This window comes from Ipomoea triloba, chromosome 4, assembly GCF_003576645.1.
Source record: "Ipomoea triloba cultivar NCNSP0323 chromosome 4, ASM357664v1".
NCBI lineage: Eukaryota > Viridiplantae > Streptophyta > Magnoliopsida > Solanales > Convolvulaceae > Ipomoea > Ipomoea triloba.
The window spans coordinates 11,986,668-12,014,510 of NC_044919.1; the positions used below are offsets into that span (position 1 = coordinate 11,986,668).

General features: G+C 34.6%; 3 protein-coding genes, 1 long non-coding RNA gene and 1 other non-coding gene across 5 annotated transcripts; 1 reads left to right on the forward strand and 4 right to left on the reverse strand.

Moving 5' to 3' along the window:
• Positions 1-2,256: 2,256 nt before the first annotated feature.
• On the reverse strand, positions 2,257-2,329 carry TRNAR-UCU. The gene has a single exon. It is a non-coding gene; the product is annotated as a tRNA-Arg (tRNA).
• A 4,545-nt stretch (positions 2,330-6,874) lies between these two features.
• On the forward strand, positions 6,875-9,387 carry LOC116016983 (auxin-induced protein PCNT115-like). Its single transcript, XM_031257476.1, has 5 exons — positions 6,875-7,154; positions 7,801-8,001; positions 8,110-8,282; positions 8,644-8,746; positions 8,868-9,387. Exons 1-5 carry the CDS (start codon positions 6,912-6,914, stop codon positions 9,204-9,206), a joined length of 1,059 nt encoding a protein of 352 aa, XP_031113336.1. The 5' UTR covers positions 6,875-6,911; the 3' UTR covers positions 9,207-9,387.
• A 2,722-nt stretch (positions 9,388-12,109) lies between these two features.
• Positions 12,110-12,581, reverse strand: LOC116016987. Its single transcript, XR_004097825.1, has 2 exons — positions 12,444-12,581; positions 12,110-12,284 (listed from the first exon to the last, which is right to left on the reverse strand). It is a non-coding gene; the product is annotated as an uncharacterized LOC116016987 (long non-coding RNA).
• A 161-nt stretch (positions 12,582-12,742) lies between these two features.
• LOC116015812 (putative late blight resistance protein homolog R1A-3) lies at positions 12,743-16,252 on the reverse strand. Its single transcript, XM_031255978.1, has 4 exons — positions 14,153-16,252; positions 13,580-14,044; positions 13,086-13,447; positions 12,743-12,949 (listed from the first exon to the last, which is right to left on the reverse strand). The coding sequence occupies exons 1-3, from the start codon at positions 16,250-16,252 to the stop codon at positions 13,205-13,207; spliced, it is 2,808 nt and encodes a 935-aa protein (XP_031111838.1). The 3' UTR covers positions 12,743-12,949; positions 13,086-13,204.
• Positions 16,253-23,044: 6,792 nt separating this feature from the next.
• On the reverse strand, positions 23,045-26,710 carry LOC116016982 (putative late blight resistance protein homolog R1B-16). The gene is made up of 3 exons (XM_031257474.1): positions 23,902-26,710; positions 23,514-23,771; positions 23,045-23,351 (listed from the first exon to the last, which is right to left on the reverse strand). The coding sequence occupies exons 1-2, from the start codon at positions 26,584-26,586 to the stop codon at positions 23,754-23,756; spliced, it is 2,703 nt and encodes a 900-aa protein (XP_031113334.1). The 5' UTR covers positions 26,587-26,710; the 3' UTR covers positions 23,045-23,351; positions 23,514-23,753.
• Positions 26,711-27,843: the final 1,133 nt, after the last annotated feature.

Here is a 27,843-nt window from a genome sequence, read left to right on the forward strand (position 1 = left end):
TCCTACTATTAGATTTGAAACCTTAAGTAATTACAAAACTTATTATCATTTTCCTCTTTACTTTTGAAGAATGGAATAAAAACAGGAAGAAAAAATAATAAAAAAATGAAAAGGTCATTCCATGCATTAAATGTGAAACTTTAATACATACAAAAACTGGTGTGAAATCATTTCACGAATAATTAATTGTTCGTGAGACTGGTCGTGTAGTAAACAACTTGGCGTATAATATTACAATTTCAGTTATAAATATTACAATATTTATCATTATTAACAATCATTTTTATCCTAAATAGTATCTCGATTTCATATATAAGTATTACAATATCTATCATAAGTAACGATTTATTTTTAATTCAAATTGGTAATAAATTTTCTACAATATGTACTACAATTTCTTTAATAAGTAACATTTCACATATAAATATTACAATATTTATTTATAATTAAACTTCATAAGTATTACAATTTCAGTTATATGTATTATAATATTTATCATTAGTAACAATCATTTTACCTTAAATAGTATCACAATTTCACATATAAATATTATAATTTTTATTAGTAACAGTTTATTTATTTCAAATTGATATTAAATTTTATGTAATAAGTATTATTATGATTTTAATTATAAGTAAGAAATAACTATTCTAGATTCGACCTGTCTCATAAATAAAAAAAGACAGTCTAACACAAATTTTACTCTTAATACACACACACACACATAATATATACTCCATATTTTTTTTTAATATATTGTCAACTACCCAACCCATTTTCCTAACGTTTGTACCTTACAACCCCGTACCTAGAGCTGTTAACGAACCAAATATAAACGAACGGAGGTTGTTCGTGTTCGTTTGTTAGGGATTTTGGAGTGTTTGCGTTCATGTTCGTTTGTTAAGGTCTTTGAAAATCATGTTCGTGTGCGTTTGTTAAGCGTTCATTAGTGTTTGTTAACGTCCGCGAACGTGTTCGTTAATGTGTTAACGAACACGTTCACGAATGTGTTTGTTAATGTTAGCGAACACGTTCACGAACATGTTTGTGTACGTCATGAAAATGTTTGTGAACACTTAATTACCAAACACCTGCACATGTTCATGAACACAATTCGTTCGTAAACAAGACATAATCTAAGTTCACGAACAATAACCAAACAAACAACACAACTATATATGTTTGCATTGTGAACATGTTCGTGAACATTATTAAATGAACACTTAACGAGCTTGATCGCGAACATTACTAAATGAACATAAACGAGCTTATTCACGAACATTACTTAACGAACACAAACGAGCTTGTTCACGATCTCTTAGCAAACGAGCTTATCACTGTTCAAAATCTGTTCATTTATTAACCGAGCTATAAATTTTGTTGGTTAATGTTAAACGAACGGTTATCGAACACGAGTAGTTTGTCGAAAGCTCTATTCGCTTTAACCTGTAAACTTTCCATCACTTCTCACTCCAAAAACATTATACATGGCTTCCAATTACCCTTAGGCCTAATTAACTCATGGATCTTCACTTTCTAGCCTAATTTCGGGTTGTTATGCCATGCACCCAGGTCCACCTTGCAAGGTGGACTTGGGTCTACATTCACATACATTATACTCTACATTCACATACACTATACTCTACATTCACAATTTGTAAACTCCACATTCACACATTCAAAATTCTATATTCACAGGTCCTATACTCCACATTCACAACTTGAGAACTCCACATTCACACATTACAGGGCTACAAGTTGCTAGAACTTCTTAACTCTATTACAGATTCACACATGCATAACTATACATTCACGATTTCTATACTCCATATTCACAATTTGAAACCTCCACATTCACACATTTCTGGACAACTCTACATTCACACAATCATAAATCTACATTCATGATTTCTATACTCTACATTCACACATTTTTGCACAACTCTATATTCAGCAATATGTTTACTAATTAAAAAAAAAAAAAAGAGAAGACAAAAACGACATAGTTTTGGACCCAGGTCCACAGCATAATTTGCCCCTAATTTCATGTTGGGCTTAGTCCCCATTCCTCTATCATCAAATTAATTTTATTTTTTTTTAATTCACAGGCCTGCGTAGGCATTTATTACATTATTACTAAATATCAACAACAATTTTGTTTGTTTTTGTTAACGTGGTTTAGCCTGGTGGGAGTTCGACTCTAAATTTTAATAGGCTGGTTCCAGTTTAAGAAAATAGATGCTCAGATAACAAGAACACGCCCAGTGGGACTCGAACCCACAATCGCTTGATTAGAAGTCAAGCGCCTTATCCATTAGGCCATGGGCGCTACTTGTTAATATAAGCCTGTTGAATTTACTTGTAGCAAACTAAAATTAGGGTTGTCACCGAAACCGCAAAAGGGTTAATTATCAAAACTACCATAAATAAGAGCATAATATTTAGCACTTGACCCCATGAAAAATTCAATTGGTTCTAAAGGTAAAATTTTTTACAAGAAACTAATGAGCATGTCTCACTAACGGCAATGTAGGAGCATTCTTTGTGCGCAGTGAGCAAAAATCTAATCTCTGTTAATTAGTTGAGTCACCATAATACCATGATTTATCCCTTTCATAAGCTGCCGAGTTGGAGCGGGGGAGCGCTTGAGGATGGTAATTTTACCTTTTTGTCACAAGAATATTTAGCACCCTAATGATGATTATTTGGCGGTGATGGTTGATGAGGAAGGCTAGTTTCTCCAATGATCTATGATCATTCCAGCTATGACATCACAATATTCACTACATTGTTGTTAATAATAATAATAATAATAATAATAATATTATTATTATTATTATTATTATTATTATTTGTAAAATACTAGCTACTTGGGCTCTCAAAATTTACTTTCACCCTTTACTACCTCATACAAATTTTTAATATAGAGATAGGATAACTTATTATTGTTTGTCATGCCAAGAAATAAATGTGAGTGAGTAGAGTTTGAGAGTCCATGTAGTAAAATTGGGTGATCATACCACTAATTAAAAAAAAAAAATAGCTACCAATTAGATATTGCCATCTCAAGAGGGAAAGTTTGTAGGGGAAATACACGAGGGGTTCGTAGTGTTGGTTTTATGATTTTTGGGTAGTCAATGGCTGGTCAACACTATCGTTAAAATAACGAGTATATGGGAATATAAAGAAAAAAAATATAGAGAATAAATATTTTGTACTACTGATAATTGTTTGTTTTCTCCCCATGTATGGGAGTCTATTTATACAAGTGGGATGAGAGCCCTAAAAGAAATAAAACTCCTAGACTACTTCATATTGGAGTTCTTATTACATTAGAAATAAGAAGCTCAATCCTTATTACATTATGAATAGTAAGCTAATCCTTATTAATCTTACTAAATTCCTAGATCGCCCCATATTGAGTGTCTTCCTTGGACTTTCTTGCTCTGGGCCTGATTTGGATACTTCTTGGGTTTACACCATTCAGTCTTGAGATCTTCTGGCTTGACCAACTGCCAAAGAGGCTGTTTGATTAGTTAGCGCCCTAGTACCATATCTATCATCCAATCCTCAACTTTCTTGAGACTTGCGAAGTCGACGACACATGCAAGAAAGTAAAATATCAAATCCAAGCATATTTTGAGCGCCTAATAGTCCATAGTGAGCCCCCTGAGTCAGAGCTGAGTATAGGGGCATAGATTACACAATTGCCTCATTAAAAATCTTAGACTAAGAAAAATTCAATGACTTAAATTATGTTAATTTTAAATGGTCTTTTATCATTGTTACTAGTTTTATACGCGCATTGCGCGAATGGGTTAATACCCAATGTTTATATTTAAATAAATATTTGAAAGTTTATCAATGTAAGATTATATAGGAGAAGTTTATACATGGGTAATTGAATGTCGAATTTTTTTATTTAAATATCTAACTCAAAGGATATGAATCTAAGATAATATAGAAAATTCATTATAATTATTACTAAAATAAATGTTTGCAACCTTGTAAAATCGATAGTATAAATATTTGGTCTAAAAATAATAGTCTAAATAAATACTACTTTTAATTTGAATTTTTCTAAGTGTTCTTAATTCTGTTTTGAGTAAAATTGTCATTGTCTTCATCTTTACTATTTGTTCTCTTCCTGCTTTTTTTTGGTAGTGTGTTATTTGCAATTCGGTTATTGTTGGTAGCATAGATGACAACGTCATGCAATGAGATTATGATATAGGAGCTATGGACTTTCCTTTAGGTGTTCTGCTTGGGGTTCATTTGGTTCAACCATTATTGTTGAATGAGTTATTGTGGATAAAGAAATCCCTAGTTTAAGAAAAAAGATTAAATAAATTAATAAAAGTTTAAAAATTTAAAATATTATGTATTCCAAAGATATTAAAAGGTAGTTTCTCGCATCAATTTGCTGGGTAATGAGTTATTTGAGTACTTTCATTGTCAACAAATCCCCCAAGTAGTTAATATGATTGGTTTCAAACTATTGTTTTTTATTTTTTTCATGGTATTAAAGAAATACATATGTATCATTTTTTGGTGTAACTACTAATTTATTTAATTCAATAAGAGTAAAATAGAGTGATTCCGCTTCAATTTGTTGGGTTATTTGAGTACCCTCTTTGCCAACCAATCCCCAAGTAGTTAATATAATTTGTTTCAAATTATTTTAATTTTTTTTCATAATATTAATAAAATACTTGGTAAATAAATATATAATATTATTTTATACTATAACTTTGATATTTAATTACAATATATTGTAAAAATAAGATAATGAACAATGTAATGAATATCAATTGATAAATTTGAATGTAAAGAATCTTTGCATGAGATAAAATAAAGACAATATAACTAATCAAATAAAGGTATTGTAGACACATAACTCTAAATTAAAGAAATACATATGTATCATTTTTTGTTGTAGCTACTAATTTATTTAATTTAATAACAGTAAAATAGAGTGAGAAACTTAATTATGTCAAATTTGATTGAGATGAGGTTCGAACCTAAGACCTTTCTTATAGAAATTAATGGGTAAGTTAAAAGTTAACGGAATATTAACGGAGAAGAGAATATTTAACGGATAATCATAAAAGTAAGGTTAAATTAGGTAATCTCTATTAATAATATTAATCTGAATTATCTTAATCATCTATTTGATTAAATAATTCATCTGAACCATCAATTTGATTAAATAATTTGACCGCCATTTTTTCTACCCATTTTAGGCCTAACTCTCTTTGGCTCTTATTAGTATAGTAGATATAAATAGAATTTGCAGCCAAATGTATGGGAATGCATGGCTTTAAAAAAAAAAAATTATTCCACAAGTCATAAAGAGGTTTTTTTTTTTTTTTTATTTTATTTTTTTGCAATGGTAGATCATACTAGTATTTTGAGTAGATCATATTAAAGGTAAAAATTTGTGCGAAACTGTCTCAGGAATTCTTGTCCGTGAGATCGGTCGGATCAAGTATACTAAAGAAAAATGTAATACTAATCAGGAATAAAATGTTTGTTATGTATTAGAGGAAGTGTAATGCTTTTTTAGCACTTTCCCTTAAATTACAAATAATAAACACTTTATTCATGATTAATATTACATTTTTGAATATAACTATTATTAGTTATTACATTTTGATATTGACCCGACATGTCTCACAGTCGATGAGACGTGTCACAGGAGACTTAATTACTCTTTAATATAATATGTTCGCCCCCCGGTGTTGTTATTGTTCCGGCCACGTCCAGCGTAATAAGCTGCGGGCGAGGTTTGCGGCAACGAAGGATCCGTGCCACCAAAATCATCGGCATGAAGAAACTCCTGCGCCTGTAGGTGATCCGCCAATTGCAGTAGGGTGATTGGCGTCGCAGCCGCCGTGAGGGTGCTCGCCATGGCGCGGAACTCCGGGCGCAATCCCCGGAGAACGTACAGGAGTTGTTCGTCGGAAGTGAGCGGTCGCCCGGCTAGCGACAATGCTTCGACAAGCATCTGTGCTTGCCCGAGGTACTCTGCCGGGGTGGAGTTGTTCTGACAAAGGGTCTGAAACTGTCCGAGAAGGCTCAGACATCTCGTTCGGGATTGAGACGCGAAGGCAGCTGTGATCGATTCCCACACCTCCCTGGAAGTGTCCTTACCGACGGCCAAATACATGACCTCGCTGGTTAGGGAAGAAACAATGAGGGAGAGGATACCTTGATCATGCTGTACCCACGATGTGTACGCCGGGTTGGGAATCGGAGGTGACAGGTTGGTGGGTGACGACGGCGCGGCGGCAGGGATGGTGGGAGCTGGGCAGGGAACGGAACCATCCAAGAATCCTAATAACCCTTGGCTACGGAAGAAAGGAAGGATTTGTGTGCGCCAATATATGTAATTTCTGGCCGTTAATTTGATGGATACGTGATGGTTGGCGGTGGAGATAGAGGCCGCCGGCGGCGACGACACGGCAACGAGAGGGGTTATGGCGCCATCAGAAGGTGGTGCTGCCATCGGAAAGTGGTTGAGTAGGGTGTTTAGGGTTGAGAGGAACTAACCTAGGCTGATACCAGATGAACTTAGGTTGTTGATAGATTAACTGAATTACATGAATTATGCAGTACCTATATGAGAGCCAACATAAGACTCTCCTAGGCTATAGGTATTGGCTATTGACTATAACTAACCACTACTGACTAAACCATATAATATAAAAACTATAATAAGTTACATGGTTAATACTGATTAGTGATTAAGATTTATCACATTAATAAAATATTATTTTGAAGCACATATAAGATTTATGATATTAAATAAAGTAGATTGGAACCAAATTTACTCCTTATTTTAGAGCATATATTTAACTACTCACCGGCAAAAATAGTCAAATTGTATTTTGATTTCAGAAACAGAATCCATGGCAGCAGATGCAGAGCAAGGTGAGGGAGTGAAGGTGGTGCCGAGAATGAAGCTGGGTTCACAGGGCCTAGAAGTATCAGCTCAGGGATTGGGGTGTATGGGCATGTCCGCCTTCTACGGCCCGCCCAAGCCCGACGCCGACATGATTACTCTCATCCACCACGCCGTTCACTCCGGCGTCACCTTCCTCGACACCTCCGACATCTATGGACCCCATACCAACGAGATCCTCCTTGCCAAGGTATGCCCGCTATCCGCTACACCTCTTTCTTGTTTTTTGTTTTGTTTTGTTTTTTTGACACGTGGATCATCATCACTCTTTAATGTTTGCACATGGGTAATTTAGGGATTATTAGGTGGAGGCTAAAAACTAAGTCTAACACTTTAACTCTAAAAAATGTGACAGTATAATGACGATACTAGTTATAGCTTTTAAATTTAGTGGTAAATCCTATCTGCACATATAGAGATTGATCCCTTAACTTTTTTTCCCTTGTGGCTGTGATGCACATAGGGGCTAATCTAGTGTGGGAGCATTGAGGGCAATTGCCCCTCCCATATAACATATGTATATTTGTACAACAAAGATAAAGATAAAGATAATAATAATAATAATAATAATTGAGACAAAAAAAGCTTCAACAGCATTCAAACCTGGGACCTCAGGGTGAGAATAGCAGTGCTCACTCGTGTATTTCCCATTTGAAAGAATGGAGAGATCAATTTTGGTTCTCTCTAAAATGCTATAGAAATGGAAGAATGGAGATGGAGAATTGGTTTTAGTAAATAAGTTTTCCATTTTCCATTCTTCCACTTCCTCAATTTTCTATTTTTTTAAAAAATTCTCCATTTTTTCAAGTTACTAAACGATCCCTTTGTCTTTGAAGGCGTTGAAGGGAGGGGTGAAAGAAAGGGTTGAGTTGGCAACAAAGTTTGGAATAACTTTTGTTGATGGGAAGATTGAAGTGCGTGGAGAGCCAGCCCACGTGCGGGCTTCATGTGAGGCCAGCTTGAAGCGCCTCCATCTTGATTGCATTCATTTATACTATCAACACTGCGTTGACACACGTCTGCCCATTGAAGTCACGGTTAGTCCATCCCCTTTTCATATATGCTTAATTAATTGCTAGCTGTTCAATATTATCTTCTTATCACCTGACCTATTTGTTAATTAATTATTCTCTTAATTGTGCAAGATGGGAGAACTTAAGAAGCTAGTTGAAGAGGGTAAAATAAAATACATAGGTCTATCTGAGGCTTCAGCTTCCACAATCAGAAGAGCCCATGCTGTTCATCCAATATCAGCAGTGCAATTGGAGTGGTCTTTGTGGTCAAGAGATGTTGAGGAACACGTAATTCCTACTTGCAGGTACCTTCATTTCATTTAGCTCCTCCCCAACTTGTTCCCGTGTTATACGTGGGCGGGTAGCGCCCATCAACTACTTGAAGGTATGCACTAGATAAATCTAGCCTTGTGAGCATAATTGACAAATGACTATAAGGAGGTAAACTAGTTTAGGTTGTTTCATAATTGGCAGGCTCAAGCCAATTAAGAAAGTCAATAGGTTTCTATTGGGAGTCCTGATAGCTTGGTAGTTATAAAGTCAATAGTCTGACTAATGCAGTTGGGGTTGTTACTTCACAGAACACATCCTTTAATTTGTTATTAGAGTCGGCCGCTATAAAAAGCAATAGATTCTAATGTTCCGCTACTAATTTTTTTTTTCCAGAGAGCTAGGAATTGGGATTGTTGCTTACAGTCCTTTAGGTAGGGGATTTCTATCGTCAGGTCCAAAGCTGGTTGAAAATTTCTCAAATGATGATTACCGAAAGGTTTGTGGATGGTTTGCCCATATTATAATGTTTTCTTCTCAATACAAACATATCAAGCACTTCGGTGCGATTAATATTGTTGCCTATAACTTATCTCCCTCAAATTTATTTAATTTTGCAGTATTTACCAAGGTTCCAAGCTGAAAATCTTGAACACAACAAAAAGTTATATGAAAAGATTGTTGAAATTGCTGAAAAGAAAGGATGTAGTCCCTCACAACTAGCATTAGCCTGGGTGCACCATCAGGGGAATGATGTATGTCCCATTCCTGGTACCACTAAGATTGAGAACCTCAACCAGAACATGGGTGCATTGTCTGTGAAGTTGACACCAAAAGACATGGCCGAGCTTGGAGAAATTGGGTCAGGTGATTCAGTCAAAGGTGATAGGTATTCCCCTGGCACGAGAACTTGGAAAAATTCAGATACCCCTCCATTGTCAACGTGGAAAGATGTGTAATGGAATTGCCTCTACTAGCAACATTTTGTAATGGTATGGAAGGTTTGTGCTTAATGGTATGAGAGGTGTTTTTGAATTGAGTGTTACCATTTAAGAATTAGAACAATGTTATGTTAAGGTAGGATGACAATGGTTTTAGATTAAAGTAATACAGATCAGATCACCCATTTGCATGTTTCAAGCCTCCAAGAAGCTTTGTCTTAAGGATGATTGGTGATGGTCGTAGTACGGTACATACTGATGGTACCGATTGAATAGAAGTCGAACTTTCAACACTTTCTCGACGATTATGTTGAACACTTAATTATATAGTCTTAAAAAAGGCGTTTAGTAAAAATAAAGTTTGCACAATGAAAATAATGATTTTTCAAAAGATTGTTAAAGAAATAGTATGACAAGTATGTATGAGCAGATACTACAATGTGAAATTATATCGTGAATCTTGAATGTACAAGATGGCCTAAGGTTCCTACTTCTTTTTATCAAGATGATTTATCTGAATTAATTAACATATTAGAAACAGATAAATAAAGTAAAAGAACAAAACTAAAGTAAATAAAACCAGACACCAGAAATTGTTTACGCAGTTCGGAACTACACTCTTACGTTTGCGGGGCATTTCACGTCAGCCCAATCCACTAGATGATTACAAAGGGTTACAAGGAGTCACAAAACAACCATACAACATCAATGGTTATAAAGACACTCCTATCTATGCCTTCATCATCTTCACGCTGACCAAGTGCATACCACGAACATCTTTTAACCAATAAGCAACATCAAGCACTTCTCCATCTACGCTGTTTTAACACTCTATATAGAACTAATAAAATAGTATAGAGCTCTTAAAATAATCTGGACCAGAATAGTATATCAAAAGTTAGTAAGAAATCCCATGTATTTGAGCTCTATTTATAGCCAAACCATTAACCATACTATCCTCAATTTTTGCAGCTGAGATCCACTCAAATTAAGCTTCAACCAGAAGTATAGATCTGAGCAAAAAAAGTGGATCATGAAGAATAAATCAGGTTTGAATAAAACTGTCCACTGGACTACTCACTGACGCTGATCCAGACTATGCGAAGGAAACAGTGACTTTAATCCAGAACTAATCCAGCTAACTAAAAAACCACCTAATAAAATAACCTAAGTTTTTGACTAATAATTAAGTCAATTAAAGGTGGTCCAAATGTGTATCATTTGTACACTTATACAATGTAATAGAGTCAGTTGTATTCAAAAAAATAGTATGACAAGTATGAATAATGTAAAGTGTGTAAAAGTAAAATGATACAAAAAAAATAAAATTATAGTGGTTCGAAAGTTATGTAATCCTTCTTACTATTCCACTCATCTTCTGTTGTCCAAGAGGGATTTCACTAGTAAATTTGTATCTCTACACAAAAAATCTTGATGCTCTCAACTTCTACTTCTAGTTGAAGAACATCTACTTCTAAGCAACTAGAACTTGTGATGCCTTGCAAACTCTTGTTGTTTGTTGAGAACTTTGCTGCTACAAACTCCTGTTGTTCTCAAAGCTTGCTATTAATAAACTTCTTCTATTGATTACGTCTTGCTGTTTAGTGATGTCAGCAAATTTGTCAACTTGAAATCTTACTGCTTGTGACTTCATCATGACATCAGCAACTAACTGTTGATGTGTTAATATCCCCTTCTTCTTTAACACTTAGGTGGTTTTGTCAAAACAAAATTAGACTACTATAACACAAAATTTACAATGAATTGAGAGGTCTAAAACTACATCCTATTTAATTTACACTTTAGCTTATCAAAAGTTAAACACATATTTTCCTAACAATTAAGGATCAATTATGCTTGAGATCCTTTGAAATTGTGCACTTCTATTAGAATAGGATAGACAATTAGCCACACCACTCAAAATTTCAATATCGCTTTGAGAAAAAGGGGATTGGAAGAAGACTAGTAGGCTATGTAGTGTTTCTCCAATTAGGAATTATTGAGATTAACAAGAACAATAAACGATAATAATGATAGAAAGTAAAGAAAACAAGATTTACGTGATCTACATCTACGGGAGTATAACTATTCTTTTATTAATTATGATGGTGACCATGCACTCTTAGAGATACAACGAATAATGTAATTTATAGGCATCTACCCTTATAACATGGGCCCAACTCAATCTGCTCCACTCTTATACCTTATATGAGACAAACTCTTATTCCTTATATGAGACAAACTCAACATGAATGAAATGCCGCCATGAGAGTGGATTCCTTGCTTATTAGTAGTCTAGTGACTATGAGGATAACATTGGCACATTGGTTGCCGGCCTCTTCCTTGATCATTATATTGCTAAGTCTTTGCGTACTCCCTAATCCTTAGACATCTTTTAGCATCTAGACTTGAGTAAGTTTGATCTTAATCCCTATTTTTCCTAATTTTATTGTTACTTCTCACTTGCATTACTTGTTAATTCATCTCATGCATTGATTCATATTAGCTTCATTAAAGTTTCCCTGTTGTGCACTCAATTTGCCTATCACTTGCATCCATTTCAGTCCACTCCCTAGAGAATGACAAATACAATCACACTAAAATCTATACTGCAAAATGGCGCTATTATATTGCCGGGGAGTGGCATATGTTGTTGAATAGTTTGCTATCTTGTACTAATACGTTGGTTTCTTTTGTTTTATGAAAGTAACAATGTATTCTAAATCAAAATTCCAACAAGATGATCTGTTAAGAATATTTGTTAATAGATTTTGATGATAATGAAATTTGTGTAAAAGTGATGATGGATTGGAATGTATAATAGTGTGTGTGTGAGGATATCTTCACACTGGATATCAGCTCAAGGAGTGGACCGAAAGGAGGGTTAAATAGTAGGTGGTTAATCACAAGAGTGTAGAGTGTTTGGAAGCTAGTTCAAAGGAATATATGTGAAATAACTATAAGGAATACAAAAAAAAATGTAATCAATCATATCCCAACTATCAAATACAATAATATCACAACATCACAAATATTAATAACTAAATATATAACAATTCAGTATCATCTTCAACTGACTTTGATCTTCATTTGTATCTGCAAACATAATTGAAGATGTGAAATACTCTACATTTCAATGATACCAAGAAAGTTGAAAATTGACAAATGGACTTACCTTGCAAACATAATTGAAGATGTGAAATACTCTACATTTCAATGATACCAAGAAAGTTGAAAATTGACAAATGGACTTACCTTGTTTCAATCATAAAGACCATTGAGCTGAAGCATTATTTGGGCGCATGAATCTGTATTAATATGGAGTAAATAAATAAGGTCAAGGACTAATATTGTGCATTAAATTGAATTTTGACAATCATGAGCAGAGAAACAGAGAGCACTGAAGAATGAGGCAGTTTGTAAGATGAAATCTAAAACAAGAACTGCAAAAGAAATACGTCTAGACAACCTCAGATAACAGTGGTAGACTAATGCATGCCAGGCAAAATATGTTATCTTTAAGAACTTAATTTAGCTCTGCAGTAACCTCACTTCATAATCTTTCACATTTCTTCCCAACGAATGGAATCAAGCAATACTTGGACTTCATTTACTTGCCACTTCCAGGATAGTAATCAAGAACATAGCAAATTAAAGTAAAACAAAACATTACCACTTCCAGGATAGTAATCATCGCCCACCGCCAAATCCTCCGGCAACAGGAACACCTCCTCATCATCTAAACCGCCCAACTCCAATATCTGCACTGAAATTGCTCATTTCATAAATTTTCAAACAACAAATCCAAAAAGAACAACAAATCAAGAAATAAACTCCAATCACTTCCTCTCATATTGAAACAAGAATCGAGAATTGAAAGGCGAGAGAGATGAATACCAGGAGCGAAACTAGAGGAGTCGGTGAATTGAAGTCCTTGAAATCCCATCCTATCCCGAGAATCGGCCGGCGTTTGGCGACTTTCACATTTTCCTAACCCTAACCACAAGAATTTGTTCTTAGTTTTTTTCATCTTGCCTATGGTGATGGTGATGGAGAGGGGTTGTGGCCGGAGAATGTGGAGGCGGCGGAGGAGAAAGAAGAGAAGGCGGCGGCTGCAAGGGAAGGGGAGACCAACTGCGGACAAGGCGAGCGGAGGCGGACTCATCATCATCAGACTCATCTTCATCTTCCTCATATTCAATTTCCTCATCTTCATCTTCCTCATCTTCAATTTCCCCATCTTCATCAGAGGAGTAAGGCTGTCATGAATCATTGGAAATAAATTAATTAGGATATGATGATATATTAAATGCCGTTACGTTTGTAGAGAAAAGGACAAGGAAATAAAAAGCAATTGATCCAGAAACAGCAAGGGAGATCAGAAAGACTACCTCTATTGTATATTTCTCAATGACAATCATATCATCGTTTCCTTCGTCATGTTGCTCTTCCAAAATTTGCTTTGCTGAAGCCACCGCAGAAGTAAGACAACCAATCAATTTGATAGACTTCAAATTTGAAATTTCTGCAAAGTTGGCTGGGATTTTTTCCAATTTTTCGCAAGAAAGGATTAGGCACTCAAGGTTCGGAAAGTGATAAGCACTGGCTTCCCAACACTTCAGATAAATTGCATCAATTTTCAAATAAACTAATTGCTCAAATTTCTCATTCTTTGATAGTTTCCACTCTTCTTCATCAATGCAAATACACCTTAATAGCTTTAACACCTCAAGTTTAGGCAACTTGCTAAGACTATTAACTGCCTTCCACCCAAACGGAAAATCACAAACAACCAACTTCTTAAGGTTTTCCAAGCGACCAATATGATTATTTGGATTCATCACATACTTAATCCGCTGAAAGAAGCAACAACTATAAAGATGCAAACTCTCAAGTTGGTGTAAATAGGCAAGGTTTTTTATGTAACCATTCGAAGCAGCTGGTCTTTCAAATCTAACCTTTACCTTCTTCACATTTGGAATATTAGCAAATAATTCTCTTGTGCATTGATCAGGCCCAATCCAAGAAATGCTCTTCAAGTTTTGATGAAAAAATATGGGAAAATCACCAGCAATATAGTAACAGTTGAAATGTTGTAGTTGTGGAAACTCTAAAATGCCAATTTCACCAAGCCTCCTATCGGAAGAAAATATTTGAAGATTCCATGCGCGGAAGGGTTTTAACATGTTTTTATGTGAACCATTTGAAAATAGACATCTCAAATGGACAAGATTCGCAATCTTGTACTCGATATTATAGAGTACTCTTAATAAACTGCAAAATTTCAAATTCAAATATGTGCCTATTGGTGAGAAACTGAAGATGGATCTGCAGTTTCTAAAAATAGAATATGATGTATGTCTGCTCAAGTTGTTTGATTGGATGCTTACCCAACGAAAATCTTTTGGAGGGGAACTGCAACCATTTTCATAGACAACATGGAGAAGGTTGTCCTTTTTAGCTTCCCTTACACAAAAAGAATGCAATAAATCATGGATTCTAAATGCCTTTATTTTTCCTCCACATGAACTACTTGCCTGGCTTACAAGAATTAAGTTTCTAACCTTGAGTTCTTGAATGTGCTTTTCAGCAATTGCATCAATGCTCATACTCTCAAATTCCTTTATAAGTCCTTCAGCAGCCCATAACTTTTTCAAAATTCTAACATGAATCTCTTTATCTTCTGGAAAAATGCTCAAATATAAAAAACAAGCCTTCAATTTGTAAGGCAAGTGATTGTAACTTGATGAGAGAATCCTTGAGCATTCTTCATCAATGCTTGTTGTTGCAAATGAATTTAGAGTTTCAGCAATATTCTTCCACGCATCTAGGGTGTTGAGTTTGGAAAATAAACCCGCAACCACAACAATTGCCAAAGCCAATCCTTTCAATTTCTTAACAACGGGTCTTACAATTGCCTCAAATTCAACATCGTAAGATTTGCATGTCTTTTCGTGAAATAAATTCCAACTCTCACTTTCATCTAACAACTGCATTTGATGAGAAAAGTCATTACTAGAGCCAATACGAGTAGGCACCTTTGCAAAGCGAGTAGTTAACAATACTCGGCTATGATTGCTATTATCTGGAAAGCAAGCTTTGACAACATTCCACGCCTCGTCACTCCAAATGTCATCTATTACAACAAAATACCTTTGATGTAGCAAATATCGATATAGTTTTTCTGCTAGCTCCTCTTCGGTGCCACTATTTTCATAGCCCATTGACTTAAGAAAACCTGTGAGCATTTGTCTCTTATTATGATGTTGGGATGCAACAACCCAAGCTCGCTTGTCAAAATAGGATACGATTGACTGATCTTCATAAACCCTCTTAGCCAATGTTGTCTTGCCAATGCCTCCCATACCTATAATCGAGACAATTTCTCGTTGCCTTGATGAATGCTCAGTTAACATCTTCTTTACAATCTGGAACTCATTGTTCTTCCCCACCATAATCTCCTCAGAGTGTGAAGCATGTTCAGAAGAATTCCCCAGCATGATAACTTCTTCGTCACGTTCAGTAAACGCATCAAGTGTTGTTTCCCTTCTTTGCAAGGCTATGACATGCTTGACTTTCGCCAACTCTTCCTTGATGGCATCAATGTCTTCTATTGCTTTTTCTAAAATACGACCAAGTTTGCATGAAGGCCAAGATTTCTCCCCTTGTGTGTTTTCCACATAAAGATCTGCAACTCTAAATTCTTTATCTTCTGCTTCTATATCCCCCAGATCAAGAGTTTCTTCTGCTTCCACAAAAAGATCTGCTATTCCAATTTCCTCTTCCTCGTCCTCGTAGAGTTTTGCGATTTGGAATTCGATTTCATATTCTACTCTGAAAGCCACATCTCTAAGTTTTGTTTCCAAGTCTTTAATTGCTTGAATTCCATCCATTCTGTTCTCATCTAATAGCTCTATCAGAAAACCAAGCTTTTCATGGAGGGATTGGATCAACACTTTGTTGCAAGGGATAAGCTCCTTTTGTTGTAGGATTGGACGAGGTTGAGGTCGCAAGATCTCAAGCTCTATTGTCCTCATAAGAGAAATCACAGCTACACAAGCCATTCTTCTCTCTCTCTATGTATGTAATGTAATTGTGAGCTGTTTTCTTCTCTCTTAGTTTGGGTGTAAGCTTACCAGAAGCATTGACTTTCTGCTGCAACTTGCAAAGATTAGAGTTAGAGTTAGATAATGACAACATGATATGAATATATGATACGCAATTGTTTAATGTTAAGTGGGAATCCTACAGCGCATATCCATATGCTTTTTTTCCCATCTTTATTGTGTTTATCGAAGGCAGCTCCAGCTGAATCCAAAATAGGAACAGCTAAGTAATTTTTATTGAATAAGGAACAGTTAAGTTTCAAAATTGGCAGCAAATAAATCTACATCTACATGTACATATATACATACAAACCTATACATGCATACATATACAAACCTAATAATCCATACATACAATACAATACATACATACAATACAAATGCAAATCTAATAATAACCACTAAAGTTAGGCCTATAACCAGAATTAAAAAATGTTGGTGTACTTATTTGTTGAAATGAATAGTTCATATTATTATGATTTTAGTATTTTTTTTTATTTTTCCTACTTTACCTTCTATTATATAATATCTATCCCAATCAAAATTGACATAATTGTTAAACATATATTATGATTGTGTAAGAGTGTATTAAAAAATACAATATAACAGCCAATGTGATTGTTCACTCTCTGACTAGAGCTTCTTGCTCGTATATTGGTTGGGAGGTGTGCAACGCAAATATACCTCATTGTATTCATGATTTGATTTCGCAATAATAATTTGCTTTGATGGTTGTTTCCAAAAAAAAAAAAACAATTTACAATATAAAATTTAACATGAACTTTGGTCAATTAATAGAGTTTTGTGTTGCAAAAATTATGCTTAGGGTACTCTACAATAAGGGTGCTTCCCTCTAAAATTTTTATTGCACAAGTTAATACAACATTTCTGCACAGGTCATAGTTATGCATTCCTGAAATATTTACTTTTATGAAAATTTTGATAATCTTGCATTTTGATATACAACAGGATACCGAATAATACTTTGATAAACTCTGAAACACTAATTTAAAAATACACATTAAGCATTGGACTATTCGCGCAATAAATATAAACTTACTAATCAATTTATATATAAGTTTTTTGAGTGAGGAATTGAAGGAAACCGCGGCCACTAATCGAGAGTGTACATTGAGTAAACTTCACCACGTGACTGACTAGTCTAGTTTGTTCATGAGTGATTAACTCAAACCAAAAAGGCCAAAATAAGTCACACACATTGAAAATCGAATTAAAGTTGTAACATTGTAGTTACCAAGCCAATAGTTTGACCACCTTGTCTGGGATTATCAAATTATGTCTGGGATTATCAAATTATATATATATGTGTGTGTGTGTGTGTGTGTTTTATAATTCCAATCGTAACAAAATTGGATAGTAAATTTCAATCCTCTAGGGATGGGGTCCTGTGAGTTTAGAATTAATCCGACGGAACTGAGATTACTTAATGTTAAAACAATAAATAATATTAATAATCAAACATCTTTCTAGAGTGCCAATGACCTTGTAGTCGAATGGTATGTAATGGCTCTCGCAAATGGGAGGTCATGAGATTGACAGGTGACTCTTTGTGTTTCATAAGGTTGAAAAAATATAGATGAGGAGTTAATACATATAGGCAATTATGAAAAGATTATAATAAATATTCGTGTGTAGATATATCGTCACTGCTTTGATCACCCTTGTCAATAAACGAAAAATACTACTTGGACTCTCTCTTCTTACTCCCAATTTATACTCCCTCTCACAAAAACTTGATGTAGACACTTTTTTCTAGGACCACTTGATAAAAATATCCTATCATTGGTTGCCACATCATGGAATACAAGTGAGGAAGTAGGATTTTGAAGTCCATGTAGTAGAACTCAAAAAATTAATCCATCCAATCGCTAGATCTGAATACTGGCCAATAATTGATACTCAATTCCGACATCTATCGTCGCTTGGCTGCTCTGCCACTTTTGTCCAAAATATTAACTTATTATAATAAAAATATTAAATTATTAAGTTTGGTAAAAAAGTTATGACTTATAATTAAGTATTATTTTAAACAACGAATTTTACTTTTAGTCCTCAACTATTATAGTACTGTAACAGTTAAATTTATTTTTTTAATTGTGTCACATTATATTCTTGATTTTTATTTTTTGCCACAATTAATTCTCCTTTTAAAATTTTGTTATTCTACCATTTACTCCGTATTAAATATTGCTAACATGTATATAATTTTACCATTCAATTAGAAGATTTTATTATAAAAGAATAATTGAAATTAAATGTTGGGGTAGAAGGTTTGAATGGTAAAATTACATGTTAACTCTCTTTATTAAATAATAAGATGACAAAATAATAATAATAATAATTATTATTATTATTATTATTACTATTATTATTATTATTATTATTATTATTATTATTATTATTATAAACTTAGTTGATCTCAATTTCGCCTCACTAATCTTAAGCTCATAGGACCCCGTCCCTAGAGCCACTACAGAGGTAAATCGTGAGTTACACAATTAGCCCACCAGTTAGATCATAGTCTTTATGTGAGCACAAGAAATCCAATCCAAACCTTCTAGCATCCTTGGGTCATTTTCCGATACATATTTTCAGTGGATTTGAACCCCAACTGTTGTCTCCAGTCATGACCTTCAAGTCAGGCGACGAATTAACTACAATAAGTCTCGGGGGAAAAATACATTCCATTTGCAAAGGCCGTCAACGAGGCATGCTGCTTTATGGGCCGTTAAACGGATGACTAATTGTGGCATGCAAGAAAATAAAAGTTACAAATATAATAGAAAAATAAAAAAAGAAAGTAAAAAGGGTCAAATAAGCCATAAACTTTACTCGAAAATTCAACTAGATCCCTATACTTTTAAAAAATACAATTACACCCTTTAAAAATCAAACGACCGACGAACCGTCGCCGCTCGTCGTATACCAGAGAAAGCGACCATTTAGTCACCCAGTTAGTCGCCTTCCATGGAGAAGGCAGATTGGTCGCCTTCTCATTCAGACAAGGCGACCAGTGGTCGCCTTCCGCCGGGGAAGGCAGCCAGTTGGTCGCTGTCAGCCAACCGTCGCCGGTCAATAGATTTTTGTTGGAGATGATGCCAGAACCAAAATGGCCTGTTATAGTATGTCATTTACAGGTTCTTGGACTTCATTGCCTCAATATAACATGTTAAAGGGTGTAATTGCAGTTTTTGAACGGTTAAGAACCTAATTGACTTTTCAGGTAAAGTTTAAGGACTTATTTGACCCTTTTAAAAAATATTAAAAGAATTGGACTAAATGTGGTAGTACCACAATACTGAATGACTAAAAGTAGAATTTTTTCCATTTTAAAATCAAAATTGTTATTTTACCGAAAAATTAAAGTTATTATTTTTTTTGTTGACGTTGAAAATCCTCCCATACAATTCGATCGTATGCACTAGGTAAACTCGACTCTTGTATAATATTATAATAGTCTTAAACCACATAGTAGAAATAAATAGCACCAGGAAAATCTTATATGACAGGCTCATAACCTTCGATCCTGAGAATCATACTCTCCATCATCTCTTTTAGGGAAAAAAAAATAAAACAAAGAGGTTAATTTTACATTAAAAAAAACTTGTTCTATTAATTTACTTATTATTTTTTGTGAGATTTGAAGATTTCAAGTGTGTTTTTTGCTCAATTTAGAACACCATCATTCTTTTCCTGGAGGTGTTCTGTACAATGAAAGTCCTTAAGCACTTTTCCAGAATAAATCAATATTCTATATCCAATGAATCACTAGAAGTCTAGAAGTTATTGATTGGTTGGATGGTTGAGCATTGGAGCTGATACAAGTTTTTTGCCTTTATTCGTACGTAGGCTCCCTTTGTGTTGTATTATTTTTAAAAAAATTTGACATATTATTGTTGTTGTTGTTATCATCATTCATTTTTGTTGTTTTCTTGAATACTACTGACTCTATTACAATGCAGTTCATTGAATATTACTGACTCTATTACAATGCAGTTCATTGCCTATTGAAGCACAAGAGTCTGACTCTATAACAATGCATTGCCTATTGAAGCACAAGAGTCTGACTCTATTACAATGCAGTATCTGTTCATCTGAGGCTTGAATCCACCACATCCCGTATAAAGGGAAGGGTTTGATGCCACTGGACCACAAGGTCCTTGGTCCAAAGTTGCAGGATTTGCCTAGTTTCCATATATATGATTGTGTGCGTGCACACTCGCATAGTGTATTATTGTATTAGTAATTAATAAATTGTATAAATAATTTGTAATAACTATTAAGGTGTTTCAAATTTTAAAATTTTAAAATTTTTATTAATTTATACTAATTATCTATTTATTTGAATTTTTAGTTATTATTGGTTTTAATAAATTATATTAGTATTTGTTTAAATTATCTAAACTATTTTAGTATACAATTATTAACTTTTAAAATTAATTTATAAATTAGTTTAATGGGTCGGTCTGTCATAACCCGCAGACCTAAGAGGGTACTGGCTAGCCTTTTCTAGGCTTGCCAAAGTGACGGGCTTTAAAACTTGTCCCAATAAGAGTTATACTATGGGCATGTTTGGTTATTGGCAGATCCACCAACTTTGACGTTTTGAAGGTCAAAACGCCAAAGTAAATGTTTGGTTAGCAGCGGCTTGGAGCAGCAGATTGAAAACAACTCAAACGGCTGCTAATAGCAACATTTGAGCTTGGCATTTTGGAGAAATATATATATTTTTCCCAAAATACCCTTACATCTAATTGTAAAAAAAAAAACCAAAAAAACAAAAGGAGAGCCTTACGGCTTCTCTTGAGCATGCAATTACATTTTGAAGAGGAGCATTGCTCCTCTTATATAGAGGAGCTCAAGTGCTCCTCTCCCAAATGTTTTCGATGTGGGATCATTTCCACATCATTTACACTCTCTTCCTCTGCATGTGTCTCATCCAGCAGAGCCAGACATTGCGCAAGTTGTCCCAACCCCCGGATTTGAGGGGAAGGGGCCGCGCTGAGAAAATGGGCGAGAACGGGCACTAACTGGCAGACCGCTATGTTGCTTCCCGTAACAGTATGGCGAATATCCATTGACTTGGAGGTTTCAGTTCAATAACAAGGACGAAAATAGAACGAATATCCAAAACATAAGCGTTTTTGAACATCATATACGCGAGCAGGTTTTGTTGTTTAATTAATGAATGTCATAAATTGATGATAAAAAGGACTTAAATTGATGATAACAAAAAGGACTTATGAGTTTGAGTTCCATGACCGGACGGCTGGGACCTAAAACTAAAGAAAGCCCTGGAGCCACACCGCTTTGTCTTTTTTTTTTTTTTTTTTTTTAAATTTATTTATTTAATTTTTTTGTTGTATATATATTTTTGTATTATTATTATTATTATTATTATTATTATTATTATTATTATTATTGTAGTTGTTGTAATTATTGTTGTAATTGTTATTGTAAATTTTATTTTATTATTACATAATAATAATAATAATAATAATAATAATATGAATGTCCTTTTATGTCATTTTACATATTAACCGCTAATCTAAACAACTAATTTTACCAAACATCTTTTTACAAACCACTAATACAATTCGTTGGTCGAACCCGCTAATACAATCTGCTGTTTGATAACCGTTAACACAATCCGCTACTGCTAATCGCTAACCTTTGATAACCAAACAAGCCTTATATGGACTCCAAATCTCTATTCCTTCACTTTTACTCTCTGATGTGTTAATAGATGATAAAGTGTCCTCATCCTGTGGGTCCAAAGAAACTGTATACATCATAAATTTGAGTTATGGAGTAAGAGTAGGGAGTAGAACTTGAAAGCCCAAGTAGTATTTTTCCCCTACTAAAGTGCCAAAATGATAGCCTTCGGTGGCCCCTATCTCGCCGGCCTCTTTTAACAATTCTACTTTTGTATTGTTTTATTTATTTTAGAGAAAATAGTCAAATAAACCATTGAATTTTATTCAAAACATCAATTAGACCTTTAAACTTTCAAAAGTTGCATTTAAACCCATAAACATGTTATTTTGGAGCATTGAAGCCCAAAAAATGTTTGATGACTTATAATTGCATGTTAGTAGGGTTCTGACGATCCTCCGATCAATTTCCAGCGAGATTTCAGGGTCAAACACCGGTGTTGGACACCGGTCGCATTTGGAGAAGGCGAACCAACACAACTGAATGCACAACCATACTACCTAGTTTGTGTATATATACATCAACATCCAAATATAGACAATATTATACTATAAAAAACAAGAAGAAAAAAAAAAGTAAAAATAACTATCATTTTCCATAGAGAACACTCGATCGATGATAAAGAAATTGCAGCTTCAATTCAAAACAGTGATGATCCAAAAAAAACACGAATAAATCTAGACATATTTGCAGTAGTTACAAAGAAAAAAAAAAAAGAGACAAAAAAAACACTACTACATACCCCAAATGTAGTACTCAACAAAAAACATACCCCAAATGTGAAAAAAAAAAAAAAAAAAAAAAAAAAAAAAAAAAAAAAAAAAAAAAAAAAAAAAAAAAAAAAAAAAAAAAAAAAAACTGAAAGAAAGAAGAAGATCATGAGCAGAGAAACAGAGCAGCTGAAGAATGAGGCAGTTTGCAAGATGAAATCTAAAACAAGAAATGCAAAAAAAATACGTCTAGACAACCTCACATAATAGTGGTAGACTAATGCTGTAATCAGGCCAGGCATAGTAGAACATTATGTCAAAGAATAAATATATTATCTTTAAGAACTTAATATAGGAAATCAGCCAATAATGAAAAATTGCATTAGCTCTGCAATAACCTCACTTCATAATCTTTGACATTTCTTCCCAACGAATGGAATCAAGCAATACTTGGACTTCATTTACTTGCCACTTCCAGGATAGTAATCAAGAACATAGCAAATTAAAGTAAAACAAAACATACCACTTCCAGGATAGTAATCATCGCCCACCGCCAAATCCTCCGGAAACAGGAACACCTCCCCGTCTTCTAAACCGCCCAACTCCAATATCTGCACTGAAACTGCTCATTTAACAAATTTTCAAGCAACAAATCCAAAAAGAACACAAGAATCTCCAGAAAACGAAATCAAGAAATAAACTCCAATCACTTCCTCTCTTGTTGAAACAACAATCGAGAATTGAAAGGCGAGAGAGAGCGGAGAGATGAATACCGGGAGCGAAACTAGAGGAGTCAGTGAATTGAAGTCCTTGAAATCCCATCCCATCCAGAGAATCGTCCGGCGGTTGGCGACTTTCACATTTTCCTAACCCTAACCACAAAGGAGGAGAAAGAAGAGAAGGCGGCGGCTGCAAGGGAAGGGGATCGGAGAGCGGAGGCGGGGAAGACGGTGGAGGAAGAGGAGCAGGGGAAATCAAACTCATCTTCATCCGCTTCATCTTTATTAGAGACTTTAGAGTGAGTAGTCAGGCTGTCATGAATCATTGGAAATAAATTAATTAGGATATGATGATATATTAAATGCCGTTACGTTTGTAGAAAAAAGGACAAGGAAATAAAAAGCAATTGATCCAGAAAGAGCAAGGGAGATCAAAGACTACCTGTCTTGTATATTCCTCAATGACAATCATATCATCGTTTCCTTGCTCATGTTGCTCTTTCAAAATTTGATTTGCTGAAGCCACCGCAGAAGGAAGACAACGAATCAATTTGATAGACTTCAAATTTGAAATTTCTGCAAATTTGGCTGGGATTTCTTCCAATTTTTCGCACTGAGAAAGGATTAGGCACTCAAGCTTCGGAAAGTGATAAGCACTGGCTTCCCAACATTTCAGATTAATTGCATCAATTTTCAAATAAATTAATTGCTCAAATTTCTCCTTCTTGGATAGTTTCCACTCTGCTTCACCAATGGGAGAACACCTTAATAGCTTTAGCACCTCAAGTTTAGGCAACTTGCTAAGACTATTAACTGCCCTCCACCGAAACGTAATATCACAAAAGACCAACTTCTTAAGATTTTCCAAGCGACCAATATGATTATTTGGATTCATCACATAATAATCCCCCGAAGAGAAGTAAGTACCATAAAGATGCAAACTCTCAAGTTGGTGTAAATAGGCAAGGTTTTTTATGTAATCATTCGAAGCTTGTCTTAAAAGTCTAACCTTTACCTTCTTCACATGTGGAATATTAACAAATAATTCTCTTGTGCATTGATCAGGCCCAATCCCACAAATGCTCTTCAAGTTTTGATGAAAAAATATGGGAAAATCACCAGGAATATAGGAACAGTTGAAATGTTGTAGTTGTGGAAACTCTGAAATGCCAATTTCATCAAACCTCCTATTGGAAGAAAATATTTGAAGATTCCATGCGGGGAAGGGTTTTAACATGTTTTTATGTGAACCATTTGAAAATAGACATCTCAAATGGACAAGATTCCCAATATTGCACTCAATATTATAGAGTACTCTTAATAAACTGCAAAATTTCAAATTCAAACATGTGCCTATTGGTGAGAAACAGAAGATGGATCTGCAGTTTCTAAAAATAGAATATGATGTATGTCTGCTTAAGTTGTTTGATTGGATGCTTACCCAACGAAAATCTTTTGGAGGGGAACTGCAACCATTTTCATAGACAACATGGAGAAGGTTGTCCTTTTTAGCTTCCCTCACACAAAAAGAATGCAATAAATCATGCATTCTAAATGCCTTTATTTTTCCTCCACATGAACTACTTGCCTGGCTTACAAGAATTAAGTTTCTAACCTTGAGTTCTTGAATGTGCTTTTCAACAATTGCATCAAAGCTCATACTCTCATCAAATTCCTTTATGAGTCCTTCAGCAGCCCATAACTTTTTCAAATCTTTAACATGGATTTCTTCATCTTCTGGAAAAATGCCCAAATATAAAAAACAAGCCTTCAATTTGTAAGGCAAGTGATTGTAACTTGATGAGAGAATCCTTGAGCATTCTTCATCAATGCTTGTTGTTGCAAATGAATTTAGAGTTTTAGCAATATTCTTCCACTCATCTAGTGTGTTGAGTTTGGAAAATAAACCTGCAGCCACAACAATTGCCAAAGCCAGTCCTTTGCATTTCTCAACAACTCGTCTTACAATTGCCTCAAATTCAACACTGCAAGATTTGCATGTCTTTTCATGAAATAAATTCCAACTCTCACTTTCATCTAACAATTGCATTTGATGAGAAAAGTCATTACTAGAGCCAATACGAGTAGGCACATTTGCAAAGCGAGTAGTTAACAATACTCGACTATGATTGCTATTATCTGGAAAGCAAGCTTTGACAACATTCCACGCCTCGTCACTCCAAATGTCATCTATCACAACAAAATACCTTTGATGTAGCAAATATCGATATAGTTGTTCTGCCAACTCCTCTTCAGTGCCACTATTTGCATAGCCATAGCCCATTGATTTAAAAAGACCCGTGAGCATTTGTCTCTTATTATGATGTTGGGATGCAACAACCCAAGCTCGCTTTTCAAAATAGGATACAATTGACTGATCTTCATAAACTCTCTTAGCCAATGTTGTCTTGCCAATGCCTCCCATACCTATAATCGAGACAATTTCTCGTTGCCTTGATGAATGCTCAATTAACATCTTCTTTACAATCTCGAACTCATTGTTCTTCCCCACCATAATCTCCTCATAGTGTGAAGCATGTTCGGAAGAATTCCCTAGCATGATAACTTCTTCGTCACATTTAGTAAAAGCATCAAGTGTTATTTCCCTTCTTTGCAAGGCTATGACATGCTTGACTTTCGCCAACTCTTCCTTGATGGCATCAATGTCTTCTATTGCTTGTTCTAAAATACGACGAAGTTTGCATGAAGGCCAAGATTTTTCCCCTTCCCCTTGTGGGTTTTCCACAGAAAGATCTGCAACTCTAAATTCTTCATCTTCTGCTTCTATATCCCCCAGATCAAGAGTTCCTTTTGCTTCCACAAAAAGATCTGCTATTCCAATTTCCTCTTCCTCCTCATAGAGTTTTGCGATTTGGAATTCGATTTCATATTCTACTCTGAAAGCCACATCTCTAAGTTTTGTTTCCAAGTCTTTAATTGCTTGAATTCCATCCATTCTGTTCTCATCGAATAACTCTATCAGAAAACCAAGCTTTTCATGGAGAGATTGGATCAACACTTTGTTGCAAGGGATAAGCTCCTTTTGTTGTAGGATTGGACGAGGTTGAGGTTGCAAGAATTCAAGCTCTATTGTCCTCATAAGAGAAATCACAGCTACACAGGCCATTCTTCTCTCTCTTTCTCTCTATGTATGTAATGTAATTGTGAGCTGTTTTCTTCTCTCTTAGTTTGGGTGTAAGCTTACCAGAACCAATATCAACTGCCAATTGCATTATATTATGTCTCTAAGTGCAATATTGGGAAATGGAAGCATTTTTAATTGCAAGATTGCTAGCTAGCATTGACTCTCTGCTGCAACTTGCAAAGATTAGATAATGACAACATGATATGAATATATGATACGCAATTGTTTAATGTTAAGTGGGAATCCTACAGCGCATATCCATATGCTTTTTGTCCTCTTTATTGTGCTTATCGAAGGCAGCTAAAGCTGGATCCAAAATAGGAACAGCTAAGTAATTTTTTTTTTGAATAAGGAACAGCTAAGTTTTTTTTTTTTTAAACAACCAAAACCTATACATACATACATATACAAACCTAATAATCCATACATACAATACAAATACAAACCTAATAATAACCAATAAAGTTAGGCCCATAAGGAGAACTAAAAAATGTTGGTGTAATTATTTGTTGAAATGAATGGTTCATATTATTTTGATTTTAGTATTTTTTTTTCTTACTTTATCGTTTATTATATCTATCCCAATCAAAATTGACATAATTGTTAAACATATACTATGAATATGTGAGAGTATATTAAAAAATACAATATAACAGCCAATGTGATTGTTCACTCTCTGGTTAGAGCTTCTTGCTCATATACTAGTTGGGAGGTGTGCGACGCAAATATACCTCATTGTATTCGTGATTTGATTTCGCAATAATAATTTGCTCTTGGTTGTTTAAAAAAAAATACAATATAAAATTTAACATTAACTTTGGTCAATTAATATTTGTGTTGCAAAAATTATGCGTACTATCCAATAAGGGTGCTTCCCTCTAAAATTTTTATTGCACAACTTAAAATAACATTTCTGCCACAGGTCATAGTTATGCATTCTTGAAATATTTACTTTTATGAAAATTTTGATAATCTTGCATTTTGATATACAACAGGATAACGAATAATACTCTGATAAATTCTGAAACACTAATTTAAAAATACACATTATGCATTGGACTATTCGCGCAATAAATATAAACTTACTAATCAATTTATATAGAAGTTGTTTGAGTGAGGAAGGAAACCGCAACCACTAATCGAGAGTGTACATTGAGTAAATTTCACCACGTGACTGACCAGTCTAGTTTGTTCATGACTGATTAGTTCAAACCAAAAAGGCCAATAAGTCACACACAT

Bases quoted from the DNA above. Each gene is read 5' to 3' on its own strand.
- LOC116015812 (XM_031255978.1), bottom strand. From the start codon at position 16,252: ATGGCTTGTGTAGCTGTGATTTCTCTTATGAGGACAATAGAGCTTGAG. The intron at 14,045-14,152 runs GTAAAGGTTAGA...TGCTTCTTTCAG, and splicing joins ATATTCCAAATGTGAAGAAG to CGGATTAAGTATGTGATGAA. The intron at 13,448-13,579 runs GTAGTCTTTCTG...GATTCATGACAG, and splicing joins TTGAGAAATATACAATAGAG to CCTTACTCCTCTGATGAAGA.
- LOC116016982 (XM_031257474.1), bottom strand. From the start codon at position 26,586: ATGGCCTGTGTAGCTGTGATTTCTCTTATGAGGACAATAGAGCTTGAA.
- LOC116016983 (XM_031257476.1), top strand. From the start codon at position 6,912: ATGGCAGCAGATGCAGAGCAAGGTGAGGGAGTGAAGGTGGTGCCGAGA. The intron at 8,002-8,109 runs GTTAGTCCATCC...TAATTGTGCAAG, and splicing joins GTCTGCCCATTGAAGTCACG to ATGGGAGAACTTAAGAAGCT. The intron at 8,747-8,867 runs GTTTGTGGATGG...TTAATTTTGCAG, and splicing joins CAAATGATGATTACCGAAAG to TATTTACCAAGGTTCCAAGC.